Source organism: Cydia fagiglandana, chromosome 13 (genome assembly GCF_963556715.1).
Source record: "Cydia fagiglandana chromosome 13, ilCydFagi1.1, whole genome shotgun sequence".
NCBI classification, from domain to species: Eukaryota; Metazoa; Arthropoda; class Insecta; order Lepidoptera; family Tortricidae; genus Cydia; species Cydia fagiglandana.
Window position 1 is genome coordinate 2,897,608 of NC_085944.1, and position 21,460 is coordinate 2,919,067.

Consider the following 21,460-nt stretch of genomic DNA (forward strand, 5'->3'; position numbering starts at 1 on the left):
CATAACATGGAAAGACAGGGTTACTGGTTACCAACGAAAGTGCGCTGGAGTTTGCTAAGCTTCCTAGTATCACCGCGCTTATAATCTGAGACCGCGCTACTCAAACAGAGACGTTTGCGGCGGCTAGGGCATGTTTAACGAATGGACAGTGCTATTAGGCAAGTGCAACGAAAGACGTCATTACTCCGCTTTACAGACTGCGTAAAGCGTAATATGATTGCGTTTAACAATAAAGCACTGCAACTCATGGAAAGACCTAGCAACACACCGCGTTGAGTGGAAGAACACCTTTTAAGAGGTCGCGTAACCAATGTTAGGTCCTGGTTTCAAGACTTGGCCCGAAAACGAGCAATAAGACATATATGTGCGATGAGGGTCGCCTTAATGCGAACCAGGTATGTTGCGGATGCAAATTTTTTATGACATCCGCGGATGCGGATATTTAAAGCCTCACATCCGCGGATGCGGATGCGGATGTCAAGATTTGGTACTCAAAAAACGTCAAATGTTACATATTTAGTATTTTTTATTTAAAAAAAAACGAACCGTTTAGTATTTGAACAAGAATATAGGTGACGTTCCACGGCAAAAGGTACCTTATGGCGGCTGGCGCTTACGTCGCATGGCGCCGCAATAATATTGGAGCGGCGTTAATAATAGCGTAAGCGCCAACCGCCATAAGGTACCTTTACCTGTGGGACGTCACATAGGTGTGTTTTATTTAATAAACAATAACTTGGCCGGTTTTTCGGGATCTAGACGATTTCGTTATATATAATGACGAAATTACCTAAAGGCCCCAGTACACAGTGAAGGATGGGCCATGCCACACCCTGGCCATTGTGTACAGGGGGCTATGCTATGGTATGCAATGGCGGACGACTGCCGTCAGTTGTATCAGCCGTGGTGAGCAATCGGGGAGTTGTCGGTTTTTTGGCACACTTCAAAGGAATCGTGGCGTACCGTGGCCTGTGGTGTTCACACAGTCGCCATTGTTTGTTTAGTTTCTTGAATTTTTGACCGCTTGATTCAATGTTAATGTCATGCCCGAGGGCCCCGCGGTCTTCTTGTTGTTGTTTTGTTGTTGGACTTGTTGTTTGTGCTGTTGTTGTTGTTGGTGCTGTTGTTGGTGCTGTTGTTGGTGTTGTTGTTTGTGCTGTAGTTTTGTTTTCCAAAGCGAAAAAGAAATGAAGTTGTACTTTTGCTTGAAAGAAAAGGTCCGCATGCGAGCACTTCATTCCCGCAGCTCGGCCTTCGGCCTCGCGTGCTTGGGAAATCGTAAGGGACGCTCCGGGCCTTCGGCCCTACGCGGAGCTCGGCCTTCGGCCTTCGCTGGGTTTCGAAGCTCAGCGTCGGGCCTTCGGCCCGCCGCTTCGCTTATTAAAACACTTGGGGGGTTGGTTTTGCTTTGGGGCGTAAGCGGGAAGTTGGAGCTTAAACACGACCCAATAGGAAAAGTGTCTTAGACAAGCGAAACGGCGGGCCGAAGGCCGAAGGCAAACACAAAGCAATAGTACAAGAGTCTAACTAAATGCGAAGGTCGAAGGCTGCGCTCTACGTAAGGCCGAAGGCAAGAAGTGTCCAGGATCTCAGTGCTTTAACACAGAACAATATTACAAGTGTCTAAATGCGAAGGCCGAAGGCCGAGCTCCGCGTAGGGCCGAAGGCCCGAAGCGTCCAGTCTGTCAGTTCTGTGTTTAACCACTGACATCCTGGACGCTTCGGCCTTCGCATTTAGACACTTGTAATATTGTTCTGTGTTATATAGCATTTAAATCCTGGACGCTTCGGGCCTTCGGCCCTACGCGGAGCTCGGCCTTCGGCCTTCGCATTTAGACACTTGTACTATTTTTCTGTGCTAAAGCACTGATGTCCTGCACGCTTCGGGCCTTCGGTCCTACGCGGAGCCCGGCCTTCGCATTTAGACACTTGTACTATTGTTTTATGTTAAAGCACTTAAATCCTGGACGCTTCGGGCCTTCGGCCCTACGCGGAGCTCGGCCTTCGGCCTTCGCATTTAGACACTTGTACTATTGTTCTGTGTTAAAGCACTAACATTCTGGACGCTTCGGGCCTTCGGCCCTACGCGGAGCTCGGCCTTCGGCCTTCGCATTTAGACACTTTTACTATTTTTCTGTGCTAAAGCACTGACATCTTGGACGCTTCGGGCCTTCGGCCTTCGCATTTAGACACTTGTACTATTGTTCTGTGTTAAAGCCCTAACATTCTGGACGCTTCGGGCCTTCGGCCCTACGCGGAGCTCGGCCTTCGGCCTTCGCATTTAGACACTTTTACTATTTTTCTGTGCTAAAGCACTGACATCTTGGACGCTTCGGGCCTTCGGCCCTACGCGGAGCTCGGCCTTCGGCCTTCGCATTTAGACACTTGTACTATTGTTCTGTGTTATAGCACTTAAATCCTGGACGCTTCGGGCCTTCGGCTCTACGCGGAGCTCGGCCTTCGGCCTTCGCATTTAGACACTTGTACTATTGTTTTGTGTTATAGTACTTAAATCCTAAACGCTTCGGGCCTTCGGCCCTACGCGGAGCTCGGCCTTCGGCCTTCGCATTTAGACACTTGTACTATTGTTCTGTGTTAAAGCACTAACATTCTGGACGCTTCGGGCCTTCGGCCCTACGCGGAGCTCGGCCTTCGGCCTTCGCATTTAGACACTTGTAATATTGTTATGTGTTTAAGCACTGACATCTTAGACGCTTCGGGCCTTCGGCCCTACGCGGAGCTCGGCCTTCGGCCTTCGCATTTAGACACTTGTACTATTGTTCTGTGTTATAGTACTTAAATCCTGGACGCTTCGGGACTTCGGCCCTACGCGGAGCTCGGCCTTCGGCCTTCGCATAGGCGGTCCACACCACGTTTCACGTCAGCCATAGCGGCTGTGTCCCTGATACAGCCTCTCTCATTTTTTTAAAGCCCTCTAAGACCTCCATGGACTCATTTACTTATGACTTTTTTCAGTTAGCATTATTAAGTTAAGTTCAAGCTGCGAAGAAACCATATTTTCAATAAAGAAATTATTATTCTTTATAAATGTGGTCGGACTGCAAAAACTGCCCGGCTAAGGTGAGGCCGACTAAGCCATAAGTCAACAGGCTTATTAAGCTATTATAATCCGTTTGTTTCATTCTATTTTTCGATGAGGTAAATTGTAGCTCTTACGTGGTACCACAAAATTGGTCGGACACATTAACCTGCCAACACAGGATTTGGCCGACCACTTTTTGTTTTACTGTCCTAAAAGGCAGCTATCGTACTATACAAGTCTGCAGCGGATTTGATAGCCCACGCAGTGCACCGCTTGCACTGCGTGGGCTATCAAATCCGCTGCAGACTTTTTTTGGTCCGACTCTATGAATTTTACACGCTTTGGAATGAAAATTGTCGAGTTACGAATTTTTTTCAAAAAAATGTATGGTGCAGAAACAAGAAATCATTATTAAGTACCTACTCAAGAACCACAAAACAAACCGTAATATTCTCGCAGATGGTTATACTACGAATTATTTGTGATTTTTTGGCATATTACATATATCCGTCACGGGTGCAGCTTTTTAAAAAAAAACATTAATTGTTTCTATGGAAAAAGCACGAAAACCAAAGTCAACTGTTGTGAGATATTTTGATTTTTTGTACCGGCTAAATACATTTTGTTTGAAAAAAAATCATAACTAGTATTTTCGACTCAAATCGTCTGAAACTTACAACTTAGCATAAACATACTGGGCAAGACCCATTTCAGTCAAAAAAAATCTTAATATATATTATGTTGACTTTGGTTTTTGTGCTTTTCCCATAGAAACAATTAATGATTTTAAAAAAAGCCGCACCCGTGACGGATATAATAATATGTAGTATGCCAAAAAATCACAAATAATTCGTAGTATAACCACCTGCGAAGATATTACGGTTTGTTTTGTTTCTTGACTAAGTAATAATGATTTTTTGTTCCTGCTCCATACATTTTTTTGAAGTGAAAACTTCTTTAGCGGCGCTGAGCACTTTTTGAGGTGGGGAAAAAATGATAAACTCGATACAGCGTAACACATAACGCGTAACGACGACGACGACGGCTGACGTCATGTGTCACGCACAATGTTATTCACCAAAGAACTTTAGTCATAACCAGGTCATAACGTATCATAATCAGGTGAATTATTTAAAACTGGAACTTTTATATTATTTAAGCAATAAAGCTCAATGTTCTAATCTTGTACGGGCTGAAATACGAGAATCTCAGTTACATTCTAACTTTAGGTATTCAAATATAATTCAATAAAGCTGCATCTTGATAAAATCGCTAATAAAAGTGAAAACTCAGAATATCATGACCAAATATATTTAGATGCGAGGTCTGCAAGGTAACTTTACAATTTCTATTCGAATTTTAAACAATTAACGCTACAAATTTAAGCTCACTAGCCAGCAATTTCGGAACTAAAGTTTTTCAATAGTAAGGAGGATGGGTCAATTATACATAGGTAGTGCTGCAGACATTTTGGACTAGTCATTGAGTTTTCACTTCTGTCGGCACTCCAGGGGGCCGATTTTTGAAATTCGACCGTTCGATCGTTCGGAAATCGGTGGAAAACGGCGAAATGCTAATTTTTGAAATACTAGCGATAGAAATTGGGAATCGAGTGGTATTGACCACTCGTTTTCAATTCTATTAGTAGAATTTAAATGCCTAGTAGTAGAGATATTATTGAACGAAATTTAATACACGAAATCGAGTAGTCGAATTTAAAAAATCGGCCCCCAGGAGTGCACCCCGATTTTTTTTTTAATTCGTAACTCATTCCACAACTTTCATACCTAATCGTCTAAAATTCATAGGTTACTATAACAATGCCTAGCAAAACCGATTTCAATCAAGAAAACATAAAAATAACTTCGGTTTCTATGTCAATGACAGCCTAATTTCAGCCCACAGTGTGGCGTCAGTCCTCACAAATTGGTATTCAACCGTCCGCACCTCATTTTATCGGTAATATCGGTCAATATCGGCGGTTGAATTCGGCGAACCAAGTTGGTGTTTGCATCCGCACCTCCTGATTCGATTGGGCAATTTAATCAGATTGGCGAAAAATTTACTAGTCAGGATCTGGTCAGGATACGCCTTTAGCCCCCATTCCCACGGGCGCTTTTACAACGCGCGTTAAAAAAGCGTTTGAATGACACCAATAGATACATGTGTATTTATTCACACGACAGCGGTGGCGCTAAATAATGACCGTAGTTATGCAGAAAACGACCAACTCAATTTTTTTATCAATGCAGAAAGAGACCAAAGCTACTGAGTTAGGGTCAGTTAGTGTGTAAGTCACTTTGACAAATATAAAAAGTTGGTCGCTTTCTACAGAACTACGGTCTTTTATCACGCGTTGTTAGATTTTCGACTTACCTAAGCCTTGGTCATTAAATCGAATTTAGAGTGCGGACAGATTCAAGCGCTTTTTAACGCGCGTTGAAAAAGCTCTCGTGCGAATGGGGGCTTAGAGTCCGTCGTTGCGACCGGCTGTAACGACCGATTTGTAAAAATGCATCGTTAAGCCCGCTCCACACTCGTGCGCGAATCGCGGCGCGAAGCCGAGTCTGGAGTCGATTTCGCATATCAGCGAACTAGACTCCACACTCGCGTTCGCGGCTTCGCCCGCGATTCACGCGCATAGTCTGGAGGGCGCTTTACATTAGGTCCGTGTTCTATGTATAAGCCCCTTTAGCAATCACCGCTACCTGATTGGCTACTAGGCTAATCAAATTCAAATTTTTCAGTTATGACATTTATAATGGGACCAACTTCGTAATCACTTAAGCTTTTTTGGCCGTTTCATACATTTTGATCGAGTGGATGTCGACGTTTTCTATGGGAAGGCCAATATTTTTTTTGGGATTTCGGGGTTGGTCCGATAGAAAAAGTTGTTCAGTATGACCCAGTATGACGGGCGTAAGCCATAATGCTATGTTGGGGGCTGCAATAGTGTCCTGGCTGCTCCTTCGTCGGATGCTATCGCAGCTTGTACGAAAGGCTTTAGTATATAGAATAAGTTAGTTGTAAGAATGTATAAATTTGTAGTTTTTTATGGAGCGACATGTTCACCTCAGTGACAAGCTCTAAAAATAAATAGAAAAAAAAAGTATGACGGGCGGCTATACTAATCTGTAGACACATATTATTAATCTGTGAGCTAGTTCAGCTAATATTTCACGTGCATCTGTTATTTGTGCACGCTTTTTGGAAATAATTATATCTCTGGCGTCAACAATCGGAATCTTTTTTTTGAGTTGAGGGATTGCGATGTTGAGGCTTGATTTTTGATCTGAAAGAAATTCAATCAAGATTAATTTTATCATGAGCAATCCAAGCTATAGTCCGTTTTTTTTAGCATTAGAAAGAACTTCGCAGAAGTAAGCTTCTGGTTCCAAATCCGGCACTTTCAGCGGTAATAATTTGAAGTAAATTATATGTATTGACCATGCTACATTAGATAATTCAATAATTATTAACAATTAAAGAGCCCGATAAAGACTGCACGCTTGCTTCTGTGGAGTTCTTTCTAATGCTAAAAAAAACGAACTATATTCAATAGCAATACACAACAGTATAAGCAAGTTACCTTTTATTTTAATTCCGTCGTATTTTTTTTTTTTTTCTTTTATGGCATCGCGCTCCTGGCGCATTCAGCCAAACGAGTAAAACGGGGAAACGGAATTAAAGTCCGTCGTATTTGTATGATATCCTTTAAACTCTTGTCAATTAAAGGCATATCCAGATTAGTCAATTTTTCGCCAATCTGATTCAATTGCCCGATCGAATCAGGAGGTGCGGACGCAAATACCAATTTGGCTCACCGAATTCAACCACCGATAATGACCGATAATGACCGATATTACCGATAAAATGAGGTGCGGACGCAAGAATACCAATTTGTGAGGTTAGTATTTTCGTTCTGGGGCATTTATTCAATTTCATCATCATCATCGTCATCTCAGCCATAAGACGTCCACTGCTGAACATAGGCCTCCCCCTTTTTTGGGGGGTGAATGCCATAATCGCCACGCTTGGCAGGCGGGTTGGCGATCGCAGTCGAGTACACCGAATTTGAGGGACGGACGGACATACCCGTTTATTCAATTAAGAGGGCTCTAATATCACCATAAATCTAAAATTGGAGATTGACGCCAATTTCATTACTGATCAAATCGACCGATTCGATCAGTCCCGAAGGAATAAGGAAGTCTTCGTTAAATAATACAAAAAGAGAGTGTGTAACTCAGAAACTTAGGTCAGATCCAACGGTCTACTTCTGTTAAAAACTATTAATAAGAATTCTCTGTAAAGGCTTCGTCACACAGGCGCGTTTTCCGGGCGGCGCGTGAGCGGGGCGCGCCGCGTAACTAAAGCCCCTCATTCACACTCCTACCTTGTCGTCCGCCTCGCAGGACTACGGTGTAAGATATAGCTCACACACCATCCTACTTTGTAGTCCGCCTCACAGGACTACGGAGCAAGAAATAGCTTACACACGGTACTAAAGGGCCTACCGCGAACCACGTTGGACGTGCTAGGCAGCACCCCTGCCCTGTCACACTTACGTACGAATTTACACGCGCGACGGAGGGGCAACACGTCGAACGTGGTTCGCGGTAGGCCCTCTGTTTTGCCGTCCATCACCAGTACTATGGCATCCTACTTGAGTTTGTAGGACGGCTCGTAGTCCGCAACCCCCATACACGATCCTACCCAACGAGGCGGATTACGAGGCGAACTACAAGGTAGAGTGTGAATGGGGGGCTTAACAGACTATCGCACCGCACCGTGACCTTGGAGTGTCGCACCCATAAGTGAGAGCGAGAAACGTATATCTCTTTTCTTTGTTAGTAGAAAAAGGCGGCAAATTGGAAAAATGTAGGCGCGAAGGGATATCGTCCCATAGAAAATTTTAATTTCACGCCTTTTTTTACTGACAAGATTTGCTTGACCACCTATAGCTACTTTACATATAAAACGCTCACGCCCCGCTCGCGCGCCACCCGTAAAACGCGCCTGTGTGACGAAGATTTAATTATAGTTCGTCAAACATATGTATCTCTGGTCAAACCAATTTGACAGTCAGTAAGCCCCCATTCGCACGACAGCTTTTTCAACGCGCGTTAAAAAAGCGCTTGAATCTGGTCGCACTCTAAATTCGACTTAACGACCAAAGCTTAAAGTCTAAAATCCAACAACACTGAATAAAAGCGTCACCGTTGTCGTGTGAATACATAAATGGTTATCCATTTGTGTCATTCAAACGCTTTTTTTAACGCGCGTTGAAAAAGCTGTCGTGCGAACGGGGCCTAAGAACCAGGAAAACTATACTCATTTAAAGTAGCTAACACACTATCGCACCGCACCGCGACCCTGGTGCGTCGCACTCATGAATGAGAGCGAGAAACAGATATCTTTTTCTCGCCCTCACTTACCGGTGCGAAGGGTCGCGGTGCGTGCAAATTGCAGGCACCTTTCTCTGTCATTCTATTCTAATTATAGCTGGTTTTGCAAATCTTATCAATAAAAAAAGGCGCGAAATTCAAATTTTCTATGGGAAGAGATCCCTACGCGCCTAAATTTTTCAAATTTGCCGCCTTTTTCTACTGACCAGATCTGCTTGACCAAGTATACATTTCATGGATCGAACAATTGTTTCCGTCTGGAAAGCCCCCTCCACACTCGTGCGCGAATTGCGGCGCGAAGCCGCGAACGCAAGTGTGGCGTCGATGTTCGCAGACAGCGAAATCGACTCCACACTCGCGTTCGCGGCTTCGCCCGCGATTCACGCGCATAGTCTGGAGCGGGCTGAAGAAAAATATATCTCTTTCTCGCTCTTACTTATGGGCGCGACGCACCAAGATCGCGGTGCGGTGCGATAATATGTTAGCTACTTAACCTTACCATTATCTGCTTATTTTTTGCGCATGGCAACATTACTGAATCGTAAACTTAAAAATCGTCGCCCCATCCCTAGAATATCACTCTATGTGTCAAATATTTATAGTCTGTGGTGTGGAGCGAAAAGTGGACGCCAATTATTGGGCTGTACATTCTTGGGTTGAGCAATCCCGGGTCGAACATTATCGGTACGGGCCAATAATATGCGACCAATATTCGGCGTCCACTAAATGGATTCGTATTATTGGGTCGTGTATTATTGGGTTGAGCGTTATCAGGGTGTACAAGCTCGGTCCGTGCCAATAATACGAAGCCACTCTTTGAACAGGGCAGTAGTGTACAACCCAATAATACGCATCCAAAAAAGTGGACGCCTATTATTGGGCTGTACATTATTTGGTCGTGTATTAACCGGACTCGTCATCTTTTCGTATCCGTTTATCAGTTTATTTTTATTTATTTATAATGGAGAAAAATGTTTATAAAGTGCTGGTGGCTGCAACTGGAAGTGTCGCTGCACTGAAAATACCCATTTTAGCGAGAACGTTGTTAGAATTCAATGAAAACGAGAGCCGATATAAATTTGAGGTTATGTTCTTATCAGTATAGTAAACATTGCAATTAAACAACTTTGTAAATAATAATACAACAAATAGTACCAACAAGTTTTACGTTATTTACTTGCAGATACGTTTAATAGTGACAGAACATGCAAAACACTTCTTTGAAACCTCCGAGTTGCCTTCTGAAGTGTTATTATTTGAGGACAACTCGGAATGGCAGGCTTGGAAGCGCAGAGGGGACCCGGTGCTGCACATAGAACTGGGCAAGTGGGCCGATATGATGGTCATAGCTCCTTTGGACGCCAATACACTAGCAAAAATGGCACAGGTACAAAATTATGGGCTCAGACGATGCGAGAACTCGTATGAGAGTTTCATTACATTGCGGTTTTTGATCGGTCGGTCGAATTGGACGTAACCAACAGTCCGCAATGCAACTAAAATCGCATGCGAGCTTGCGCATCGTGTAAATCAGCCCTATGTTTAACTTTTTTTGTGAAATGTCTTTAATATACTATGGTTTCATCATCATCATAACTTAAGAGCTTTGCTCTTGTCGGTGGAGCAATCGCCAATCATTTCTTTCTTGTGCCAGTCTTAATTTCCACATACAACGCATTATTTTTTATTTGGCTTAGATATGTGATACTATGGTTTAAGTTACACAAATTGGTTGATACAAAAGCAGCTACATAAGCCCCAGGCAAATCAAATTAATTACATAATTCCATCTGTGTGTTTATACGCTGTATCATTGCATTATATGCAATCAATAATTTTTTCTTATAATCACTTCATTACTTTTTTCAGGGCATTTGTGACAACTTACTCACCTGTACAACTCGAGCATGGGACATGTCCAAGCCCCTCCTCTTCTGTCCCGCAATGAACACGCGGATGTGGGAGCACCCTATCACGTCCAAACAAGTCCAGGTACTGACGGAGTGGGGCCATACAGAGATACACCCAATTAGTAAAACATTAATGTGTGGTGATACAGGGATTGGGGCTATGGCTGAGGTACAGACTATCGTAGAGGAGATTAGAAAGACAGCTTGTAAAAGTTTCTCTAAATGAAGTATTTTAAACATTGTTATATTTATTCAGTTTCATTGTTAACTAGTTTTAAGGTGATTACTAGAAAATAATTACTATGTACTTTATTTGTTCAACATTGAGAAATGGCAATACAAGGCACTCTTTTTGGAATATTTATGAATTTCTCAATGAATTGAAATAAAGATTCAAGTGTTTGACAGACCAATATGACTTCTAATGGGACAGTGTCATGCACTCAAGATAATTTGGACCAGTTCATATTATTGCCACCTTTTATCTGACCTGTTGTCTTCTCAGATCTTACTTATTTGTTGATATAAAATTACATTCACACGGCCTAATATGCTTAACAATTTTTCCCAATACTAATGTTTGAGTTACATAAGATTTATTAATACAAGTGATATACTTTTAATATAAAATGTAACAAAACCGTCGCCTGTCCCATTTACATCCAAAAGTTTAAATTAAATTAAAGTTGATAATATTATTTAATATCTGTAATAATTATGTAATTATGTACCATATGTACCTAATGATTTTATTTATGCTTATGATAGCACTGAATTATTTTTATTTATATTCTATATTCACAAAATAAAACAAAATCAGGTACTGTAAATGTATGTTTTATTGCATCACTGAATACTGTTTCTAACACTAGCGTCCATGCGATACAAACTATGAAGAACCGATTAAAACTCTCAGGTATACATCACATACGAATATAACTATACAGAAAACATTATTATAAACTTCTACCAAAACTGCACACTTTTTACTGCAGACGTGGATAAACTTCCCAAGACTGCTAAAGAGATTTTGATGAAATTTAGAAAAGAGAAAACTTTACCCTTGATGATGGACATAGTTTATATTATTGTTTTTTTAAATCGGCTTCACCACGAGAGCATCGCTAATTGCCTATAGGCTTAGAGCATTCAATAACCGGAGTCGCCTTTAAGACCTTACCTCTCTGCCGAAAACCTTGCACAATTTGTGCATAGTTTTGTATGGACTGACGTTTTATCTGACATGGCTATTTGTACGTTACGTACACAGCTGACAGACTTTTGAACAGAAAATGACAGACAAGGCGTCTTGAGTCCAGTTACTAAATGCTCTAAGCCTAGGTTTCATAATATTGATAAAATTGTTAGACAAAATGTATGCATTTTATGTTGGCGCCCAAAAGAGTAGCAACGTTATTTACTTAAGAGTTTCAAAATTAAATGACAATTAGAGAAGTATTTACCACATCTGCAATAAAAAAGGGCCGCAATAACCTTTGAAACATAACTTGACACAAAATCGTAATTAATTAATTAATTATTACTTAATAGTAATTAATAATTACTCAAATAGGTGGTTTCTGAAATCCTTAAACCATCAACATATGTGCGTCGTCCGATACTAACCCTGTATTCATTTATATTTTTAACACATTCACTGCCACTGCTAAGCGGGTTCTCTGTGCGTAGGCGCTTTTTGCCACATACGATTTTTCCCGTGTTATTGGCTACGCGCGTAGCTCGCTTTGGCAGTGAACGTGTTAAACTTTTTTTTAACATTTTGACTTAGCCGTTAAGTTTTGAATGTAAGCCAGAATAGTTGTGCGAAAAGCACCTTTTATACTGTACAGTGCATGTTGATTGCTATACAAGAAACTTGCGAGTTTTATGGCTAAAGGGGTTTAATAAGAAGTGGGCACAGCCCTCCTGTTATTGTAGAAATTAAACTTTTGAACCAACCTTTAAAATTTAAAGATTGAACATACCTATTTGGGATAAAAGTGAGGAAAGTTAGCAATCCTCAAGCTGAGAGACTTGAGAATCTCAACAGCCGGTAATACTATAGTAACAGTTCCATCCTATCTAAATGTCAACCCAGGACCACATTTAAGGCTTTTACATATAAAACGCTCACGCCCCGCCCGGAAAACGCACCTGTGCGACGGAACCTTTAGAGAGGCTCGATAGGAAAAGTTTACAAATCTTCTATCAATTACTAATCGAATAGTTTAGTAATTGTTTCCCATATTATTTTACGTAATGTCATAGTTTTTACATGACTAGCCAACGTACCTGCTTATTCCTGATAGCAATCAACTTGCAAGTAAACCTTACAACATAAACACAACGTTTTCCCCCGTAGCGCGCAATACACCGGGGTTATTTTGTCAATGTGACTATTGTATACTCAGCCTAAGTGCGTGATATATTAAATTATATTCATAAAATAGCAATACGAATTATAATTACTTTGCAAGAGTACCAACTTGTTTATTCTTAATAACATATAATTTATACTTAAAATAATAAAGTGCGTAAACTCAAATCTATTTCGGTTTCAACCAATATTTATACGAAAATACTATATTTACAATAAAATGATATAAAACTTGGTACTATTGCAATAATAAAACAAATATTTACACAAAAAATATATAAATTAATTAAAATTAAACTTATTCGAGATGCAATTCAGATCGTAACAAATTAAAATTTATTTTCGGATATACCAAATTATAATCATTATATATTTCAAAATTAGAGGCATATTGAACATAATTATCATACTTATTAAACTTAATCTAATTGGAATCGAAACTTATAAATAATTACATTCTATGTCATGTCTCAAAAATATGCAATACTTAACATGAGAATCTATCTCAAAACTAGACATTGCTCAAATGTGGACATTGACGCAAATTATTTAACTAAAAAACCTTAACCCTCTGACTGCCACAGACGTCAACTGACGCGCTCGGTTACAGTGTAATATCAACCTTTATGCATTCCGATAAGGTTTACTATCTCCTGTTGTATATAAAAGGCGTTTCGTTCAAAGGGTTAATGTACGAAACTAAAGGCAATACTTGCGCAGGTGAAGTCAGGAAACTTATATGGTAAGATCCCTTAATATTTTATTTTTATATGCAGCTGACTGTATCTTATTTAGGGTTTTTAGCTAAGATCCATTTATGATGTGGACTATCATTATAAAAATATCAATAGTACACCTAAACAATTAAATTAAAATGTATTTTCTACATTCAAACCAGTTGATGTTATGAAAATTAAATGAGAGTAAATGCTACATATTTTGAACTATCACAATATTGTTACGTACAAATGCTATGAATATATAAATGCATATATAGTAAAATTTATACTAATTCGTTTATACGAAAGATACCTTGCGTTAAATATTATATGTATTATGTATATATTGTTCATACATATTAAGGACACTGTAATATTACTTATACGATTATAAATAGTAGAAATTACATCCTTTCAAAATACGCTTACAAAAATGTGCGTAAAAATGTTAAAGGCCTTTAACTAGCGGTACTAAGATGCCCATTTGATCTATGATGCAGTCTCTCTTTTTTGTATTGTGCGTGCGAGAGACAGCACTAGAGCCGGGCGCTACAAAAATGTCTAAAGCTAAGCGTGTGTATCAAAATAAACTGTATATTGTCCGTAGCAAAATACTTTCGAGTAGCAATGGAATGAAATTCAGGCGTATCAAATGTACCCTAATTGCACTCGCGATAGATTTTCGTTAGCTCCGCTAACTATTATTAAAAAGTGGTTTTACCAACGATAAAATAAATAGGGTTATTTTTTAAGGCTTGTAACACTGTCGCGAGTACAAGCGGGGGTAGTCCGTATAAGCTAAGCTGGCAGTAACAAAATGTGGCACGCCATTATAAGCGTCATTTATTTACTTTTTGACCGCTAAAGACGTCAAATGACGCGCGCGGCTACAGCCCAAATTCAACCTTCATGCATGCTAATAAGGTTCACAATGGCTTGGCGTTCAAAGGGTCATTTGATGTTTATGTTGGCGTTTCCACACTCTGTTCCAAGTGCAAAGAAAGCTTAGACGAACTTTATTAACTATTAGGCACGTTTAGACGACCGTTTCGTTTTGCTTGTCGAACATCGCTCGCGTATATTTCGAGATGACGTCATACGTCGATTTGATAAGATCGCACCGCTCCTCTACCTCGCATTCGGTCGGGGCGACTCTGTACGGGGACGATTTGTGTTTCCGGACGGTATTGGCGGTAAAATCGGAGAAATCATCATCGATGTTGTAAATGGCTATAGTTTGTTTCTTATGCACCATTTCTAGATCTTTTCTCTTCTTTTTCTTTAATTTGTCGTCGCAGCGCGCGTTTATTGATCTGACAGCGTCTAGGACAGAAGCGTTTTCCAGTTGTTCACTGGAGGTGGGCTCGTATCATACGTCTAGCTCCTCTAGGCCCTTAGAGAGTCTGTGGGAGTTGATGCGCCGACGGTGCGACCTTCGCACGGCGTCCGCGCGCCTGTAGGGCTCGCTTCGAAGCCCGTGTAGGATGTCTTCTAACGCTCCGTTGTATACTTCGTCTTGGTGTAAAAGTTTCTTCTCCCCGACGGCTTGCGATTTCGTTTTTAGTTCGTTGATTACAGCCTCCTGGGGAAATTTATAGTGTTTTAGCATCTGGGTGTTTTATTAGATCATTGTGAGGGAGTAAGCGATGTTATATTTACTACTGAGCAAGGCTCGGAAACAGTTATTTCTTTATACAAAAAATACCGGTATTATTGCGTTCTTGTTCGTTCTTTGTTTTATTATTTCATTTTTAATAGGACAATCTAATAATACGAAGTTGTTACCTAAATACATAATTCAGTCCTACGTAAAAAGCATAAAATAATTAATAAGATTGGGTATATTTCGGGGTTTTGAAAAAAACTAGTTCCGCGCCTTGCTACTGAGTTACTACGTTAAATGGTTGATCAGATTTGTAGAAAGGATCAATATTATATAAGTACATATAATATAAGGTATATACAAACTTATGAATACCTTGAACGTTTCTATAAATCTGATCGCGACTGTACTTTCCTACATTGCAATACCATGCTAAGATTCATATTCATTCAGGTATTACACAACTTCTAGTCAATGTAGCACAGCCAAAATGTTTTGTAGAAAATAATTAGGTACCTATGGGGACATAATAACATGCAAAATACAACAATACAGTACATTAGCACAGACAATACAATGTCATGCAAGATACCATTATAGCGTTAGACCAACCAACGAGGATGTTGATACTTGATTAGTACCGTATTTCACATATGAGTAGTCAATTATTTAGGCTAGGTTTGTTCTGTTTTTATTTTTGCGTATATATATTTCAAAGATTGTTTTTGTTTGTTTACACAACATACCTAATGATATACATACGGATCACACAGTCTCGTTGATTGAGATAATTTATATCAAGAAATTAACAAATAATAAGGCATAGTATAAAGATAGTATTGATACAACACCTAAACATGAGAAAAATAAGTACCTATTACAAAAGCGCTCTGTGTAACAGTCAATTTCTCTACTTTAGCAATGTATACGAGCGACGTTAAAGGCGCTTGCAATGTTGTTGTATTTTTCACTTTATTACACATTAAGTAGGCTCTTTCTTTTGAAAACAAAACGTACAATTGCATCTGCACCTGTACCGATACCACCAGTTTGACACTAACATATTCGCTAGCGTGTGCGTAACTTACTTTCAGTGCGCTCGTACTGGCATATTAGTGCAAGCGAGATATATAGAAAGTAAGACGCATCCATTTAACACTGTTATGGCAGTCTTGGTAAAGCTACTGATAAAACATGTGGATAGGAAAAAGGGTGGTGTTGCTAAAAATGGACACACCTAAGTTGACAAGATCTAATGAATTTCTACAGGGACTTAATTATAATGACTTTTATAGCTTAATAGGTGATAGAGACATTACATAGCACAAAAAGTTTAAAAAGCAATAGATTACCGCAAAATTAAAGTTGTAAGTAAAGAAGACATTCCCTGTTAGGATTCCATGCAAGTGCAGCGTAGGGAGAGAACATACCCTATTATATACATACAATACATATTTATACACCTTATGTACTAAATATCTTAGCTACATAATTAAAAAAAAAACAGAATTTATAATAGAGAAGGTGTGCATAAAACCATCCAGCAACCCAACTTGATAGAAGCTTTTCATTGATAACGGACAATTTCTAAGGATACAGAAAATTTATATACAATGCGATCCGTTTTCACTGCTTTTGAGTGTAGGTATATTTCTCCTAGTGGCGGCGCGTCCATAAAAGCCGATTCCCACCGGCTTGCCTGTTTTTGGACGTTTGAGCAGAGTTGTAAAGGAAATATGTAAGCCTAATTAGCCCCGGCTTGCCTATGGATATTTTTGGCGCGCCGCTACTGATTTCTCCTTCTCAATAAGTACATAAATTATATCTTGTTATTAAAAACCTTAAATAAAAGGAGTTACTAGTTAAATTTTCACTAGCTTCTGTTTTAGAATAGGTACCTATCAGACACATGTTGGAATTAAGACACTCTTCAGATTAAGTATTTCGAAATCCCGGTGCTTTGATGCGGATTTCAAAAGAAATGTTTTGGGGCTATGTTCTACTCCTGTTCAAATATAGAGTTAATCGAGCATGACACAATACGATACAGCATACGTCATTTTTTTTCATAATACGATAGTCAAAGAAGTAAGATGTCATATCATGCGCGATCAACGTTCTTTAATACGCCTGATTACTGTATAAAGTTTCGTGTCCTGCTATAGGAAGATTAAGCCGTGAGATGAAATATGTAGTGTTTTAATACTTTTACACTCTGGGACCTCGACTCTAATCTACTCACTCAGGGTTCATGCTTTATTCTCAATAAATTATTTGTTCTTGATTTCAGGGATGATCTTTGTGGATGCCCAATCAGAAGAACTAAGCCTACTATTTGTAGCACTGTTCGTACAGTCAGCAGCAGAAGTTGCTAAGCGGGCGAGGTGTTCAAATTACCTTGACGCGCTTATTCTCTTAACAATAAAGTCGCGTCAAGATCATTTTGAACACCTCGCCCGCTTAGCAACTTTGCTGCTGACTGTACAAACAGCAACACTCTTGACTAGCCTTAACTGTCCATCGGTGGACCTTATGCCTTTTGTAATAAGGTTCACCGATGGACAGTTTACAGTGTGGGCGATGGGTACATGGCACGACGCATATCAATAAAACAATTTATATTTGAGTGATCTTCGTTTAAAAGTAAAATTTTAAACAAAGATCACTCAAACATCGTCGCTTTTTGAACTAGGCTTATTCACAAAGCTATAATAACTTTGTGAATGAAGTTATAGTGGGTCAAAATGATTATCTATGATTTTGTATTGGCAGAATGTGCACAGGGCATTTTTTGATATGTAGGGGTATTGATATGTGTGGGACGTAGGTACAAACGGCAACACTCCTAACTACATCGGTAGACCTTATTACAAAAGGCATAAGGTCCACCGATGTACAGTTAACAGTGTGCGATGGTACAATGCTAAGAACACCGCTAATGCTCTGGTTTCCTAGGATAGCGGTGCTGTCATATAGCGGCCGTGTCCATACAAAATACTACGATATTCATATTTAGCCGTATTATATTATTTGGAGACGGCCGCTATATGACGACATCGCTATCCTAGGAAAATCGAGCTTAAAGATCTCAAGGTCCATTTTAATAGGGCATATTAGGAAATTTTGATATGAACCGTGACTGTGAAGTGCACCGCATGCTTCTCGAAGCCGTGAGGTTATTTCTATTCAGCCTCAAAACGGGGGGATTTAACCCTTATACAAATCCCCGTAAGGTCCAAAACTCATGCTCTATTCCAGTTCCCCGATACCCGATTGGTGTATAATTAGAAAAATTGTAATACTGCATTACAAAATATTATTTGCAAATTGCAAGTGATATGAAATTGTAATTTGCGTTTGCGTTGCTAATTAGAGTTGACAGACATGTTATTATTGTGGTGTTTTGTGTTAATAATTAATCACAATCAATTCTGTGCTTATTCCACTAAAAGTAATTATGTAGAAATATGTGTTTCATTATTCAAAGAAGACTTAAATCGTGAAAGCCAAACACACCGGAAAATTTAGACGATTACTTCATCCCAGATGAATTCTTTTTCCAACCAGTCGTCAATGACAGTAAAATTTACTCCTTTATTTTCTGATTTTATAAAAAATCTGCAACTTTTTTATAAGTAGATAGGTACAAAATATGTAGTATTTCTCTATATCCCACCCATCCAACTAATTATACACCAAATCACACATAATGTTAGTACTGAACACACACAAACGCCCCGTGTCCGACTTACTATCGCCGGCCTAAGCCCTAGGCCGCCTAGGGGTCTAGGCTGTGCCTCATCTGAGTCAAGTGCTGCTGCAATAGGCCTGCGCTGACGGCCGCGTAGTTAAACCGCTGTAGAAATTGCATGGTGTTACCATCACCGCTTGTGTGCCGGTATTTTAAATATGGCAACACTTAAGTCTAATTCTTTTCGTTACATGTTGACACAAAATGTCCGTCACTAGAGAAAGTCTGCAAATAAAAAAAAAAGTAAAAATCCAATTTTCCAGTTCATGCCTTTTCCAGTACGGTTACCATCAGTTTGTCACTGAAATAAACGCCGTCGAGAACGTAATTTACTTTCTATACATCCCGTTTGCACTAATATGCGAGTGCGAGCGAGATGTATAGAAAGTAAATTACGTTCTCGACGGCGTTTATGTCAGTGACAAACTGATGGTAACCGTACTGGTATTGCAATCGTTGGTGAGAATACTGAACTGTTGTGAAGAAAATACATGTAAAAATAATTGTTGTTACTTATTTTATGGTATTGTTTTCACGGTTGTTTAAGTTTCGTGTAACGGAAAGAATTGGACCCAAAAAATAATTAAATTCCTAGTCCTAGCAAGTTTTTTTTTGCTTTTAGTCTTAAAACTAAACGATAGAATAAAAAGATTTTAGATGGTTATTGATAGACAAAACAATCATCTAGAAATTATAGAAACATAATCATCGTTATTCAAATTATGTTGCACTTAAGTGAGAAAAAATCTAAACAGCCAGTCTGAGTATTTCTGTAATTACTCTGATGTTGCCATATTTAAAATTCGTATAAGCGTAAAAACGCAAGAAATGAAATTCCTTCACCAAAAACGAAATGGTTTTATATTTCATTTTTGTTTTCTACCCCACCACCTTAAACTAAGACCTAAGAGATAAAATAATAAAATATTTATAACAAGAATTTCCACTAAATTAAATAGGCGAAATACTTGTTAGAAAATCACTCAAAATAAATAAAAAAATAGGTAGGTACATTAGTAGAAATGTAAGTACAGAAAAAAAAAGACTCAGTCTGTTTTCTACTGATTAAGTAAACATCAAAATAAAAGTAATGCAAAACTAAAACTGCGCAATCTTCATTCCATTGAAGCACAGAATTCAAGCGCACATAATAACACGGTCAATGCAACATCGAATATTTACAAGAGATTAGTCTACATTCTAAACTTATTCAGCATTATGCCGCGGCTTGGCGAAAAGCTGAATAAATTGTATATTTGACATTTAATTTTAACCATTTCTGCTATTCACAAAGCAAGATAAATATGTATAACATTATTGGCTGCTAATATATTACACACTAAGTATTCGAACGCCATCCTACGCTTTTTTTTTTCAAATCATAGAACTGCACATTTATAGTTTGATATAAAACCCTTAGGTATTATTTAGTGCATTTCCTAGACATTATGTAGATCATTAGAGTACGTTCAATGGATAAACAAAATAATTTTAAGGATCATCACATCATCAGTGTTAATTGAGTCGCTTAACTTCAAACTCGGGTAGATCCATATGTGAGATTATGCGATTTTGGTATTATGAAAAGGTAATAGGGTAGACATTTGCTGAGAGGGTCGATTGGATTTACCCGAGTTTGATGTTAAGCGACATAATTTTGGTGTATAATATTAAATTACAATTATTAATCTCTCAATTTTATTTATCCATTGACTAGTAAACAAACACCCACTTGACTCCAATTTCAAATTATGTGAATCACTGAACGGTATGTGCAATTTCCCAAAAAAAAAAATGTATGCCTAATGTTAGGTGTCCCTCGTAAATTAAGCCCTCACCTTAAAAAAATACGGATGTTTTTGCTTTATCACGCGTTACCACAAAACGCCGTTACATCTCATGTCCCTTATAGGCTTGTATAAAGTATACAACGTGTAACACAGTTACACTTGCCGCAGCACCAAGCGGCTGCACTACTATTGCGAGTCCCGCTCCATAACACCGTTCAAGTGCGAAAGAGATAACATGACTCGCCACTTAGTTTTGCGTCAAGTATTAACTGTCCGCTCGTAAGCCTTATCGCAAGCGCATAAGGTCCACGACAGGTCAGTAAAGTTACCTGTTGTTTCTTCTGCGCCTGCCTCGTCTTTGCAGGATCCACGTAGTCGGCTTGTTGGGCCGCTTGTTCGAGCCTACGGCGTTGTTCGTTCTCTGTGTCCGCTTGCTGAAAACGTCGTTATTATATATGTAGTATATACTTTTCAAAAAATTGATAGAAAAATAAATAAAATTCGCAGTTTTTTTTAAGGGGCTACCCGCGGTTTTCATTGAGTTTTAACAAATTTTGAATCGTATCTCCTTTTTTTTGCGCTACAGATAGAATTTTAAGGCAAAAGGTTATCGGTTCTTCAATCTTTTATCTCCGGTTTTGTTTACCTGACTTTGAAAGAAATGAATACTTATTTTTTTATGAATTTGAATTGTCTAAAAAAACACTTTTTTCGTATCTAGTTTGCTGTGAAGGATCTTACATGCACGAAATCTACATATTTGGCTTCGTCTTTGACGTCTCGAAAAACGTGTCTAGGGTTTTCATTTTAAGTTAATTAACCCAAAAGTTATGGCCAGAAAACCAGTTTTTTAGCCTAA

The 21,460-nt window shown here is 39.2% G+C and overlaps 2 protein-coding genes across 3 annotated transcripts in view; one reads left to right on the plus strand and one right to left on the minus strand.

Moving 5' to 3' along the window:
* Positions 1 to 9,371: 9,371 nt before the first annotated feature.
* Positions 9,372 to 11,119, plus strand: LOC134670018 (phosphopantothenoylcysteine decarboxylase). The gene is made up of 3 exons (XM_063527686.1): positions 9,372 to 9,535; positions 9,635 to 9,838; positions 10,321 to 11,119. The coding sequence occupies exons 1-3, from the start codon at positions 9,413 to 9,415 to the stop codon at positions 10,585 to 10,587; spliced, it is 594 nt and encodes a 197-aa protein (XP_063383756.1). The 5' UTR covers positions 9,372 to 9,412; the 3' UTR covers positions 10,588 to 11,119.
* Positions 11,120 to 11,182: 63 nt separating this feature from the next.
* The window catches only part of LOC134670007 (formin-like protein), a 169,969-nt gene continuing 159,691 nt past the window's right edge, over positions 11,183 to 21,460 (minus strand). Inside the window, exons 16-18 of one of the 2 annotated variants that reach the window (XM_063527655.1) lie at positions 20,931 to 21,035; positions 18,813 to 18,916; positions 14,898 to 15,039 (exon numbers count right to left, since the gene is read on the minus strand). In XM_063527655.1, the coding sequence (XP_063383725.1) occupies positions 18,839 to 18,916; positions 20,931 to 21,035 (183 nt within the window). In that variant the 3' untranslated portion in view covers positions 14,898 to 15,039; positions 18,813 to 18,838. Of the gene's footprint in view, positions 15,040 to 18,812; positions 18,917 to 20,930; positions 21,036 to 21,460 lie in introns of both variants that reach the window. The other variant, XM_063527653.1, reaches the window with a different exon arrangement.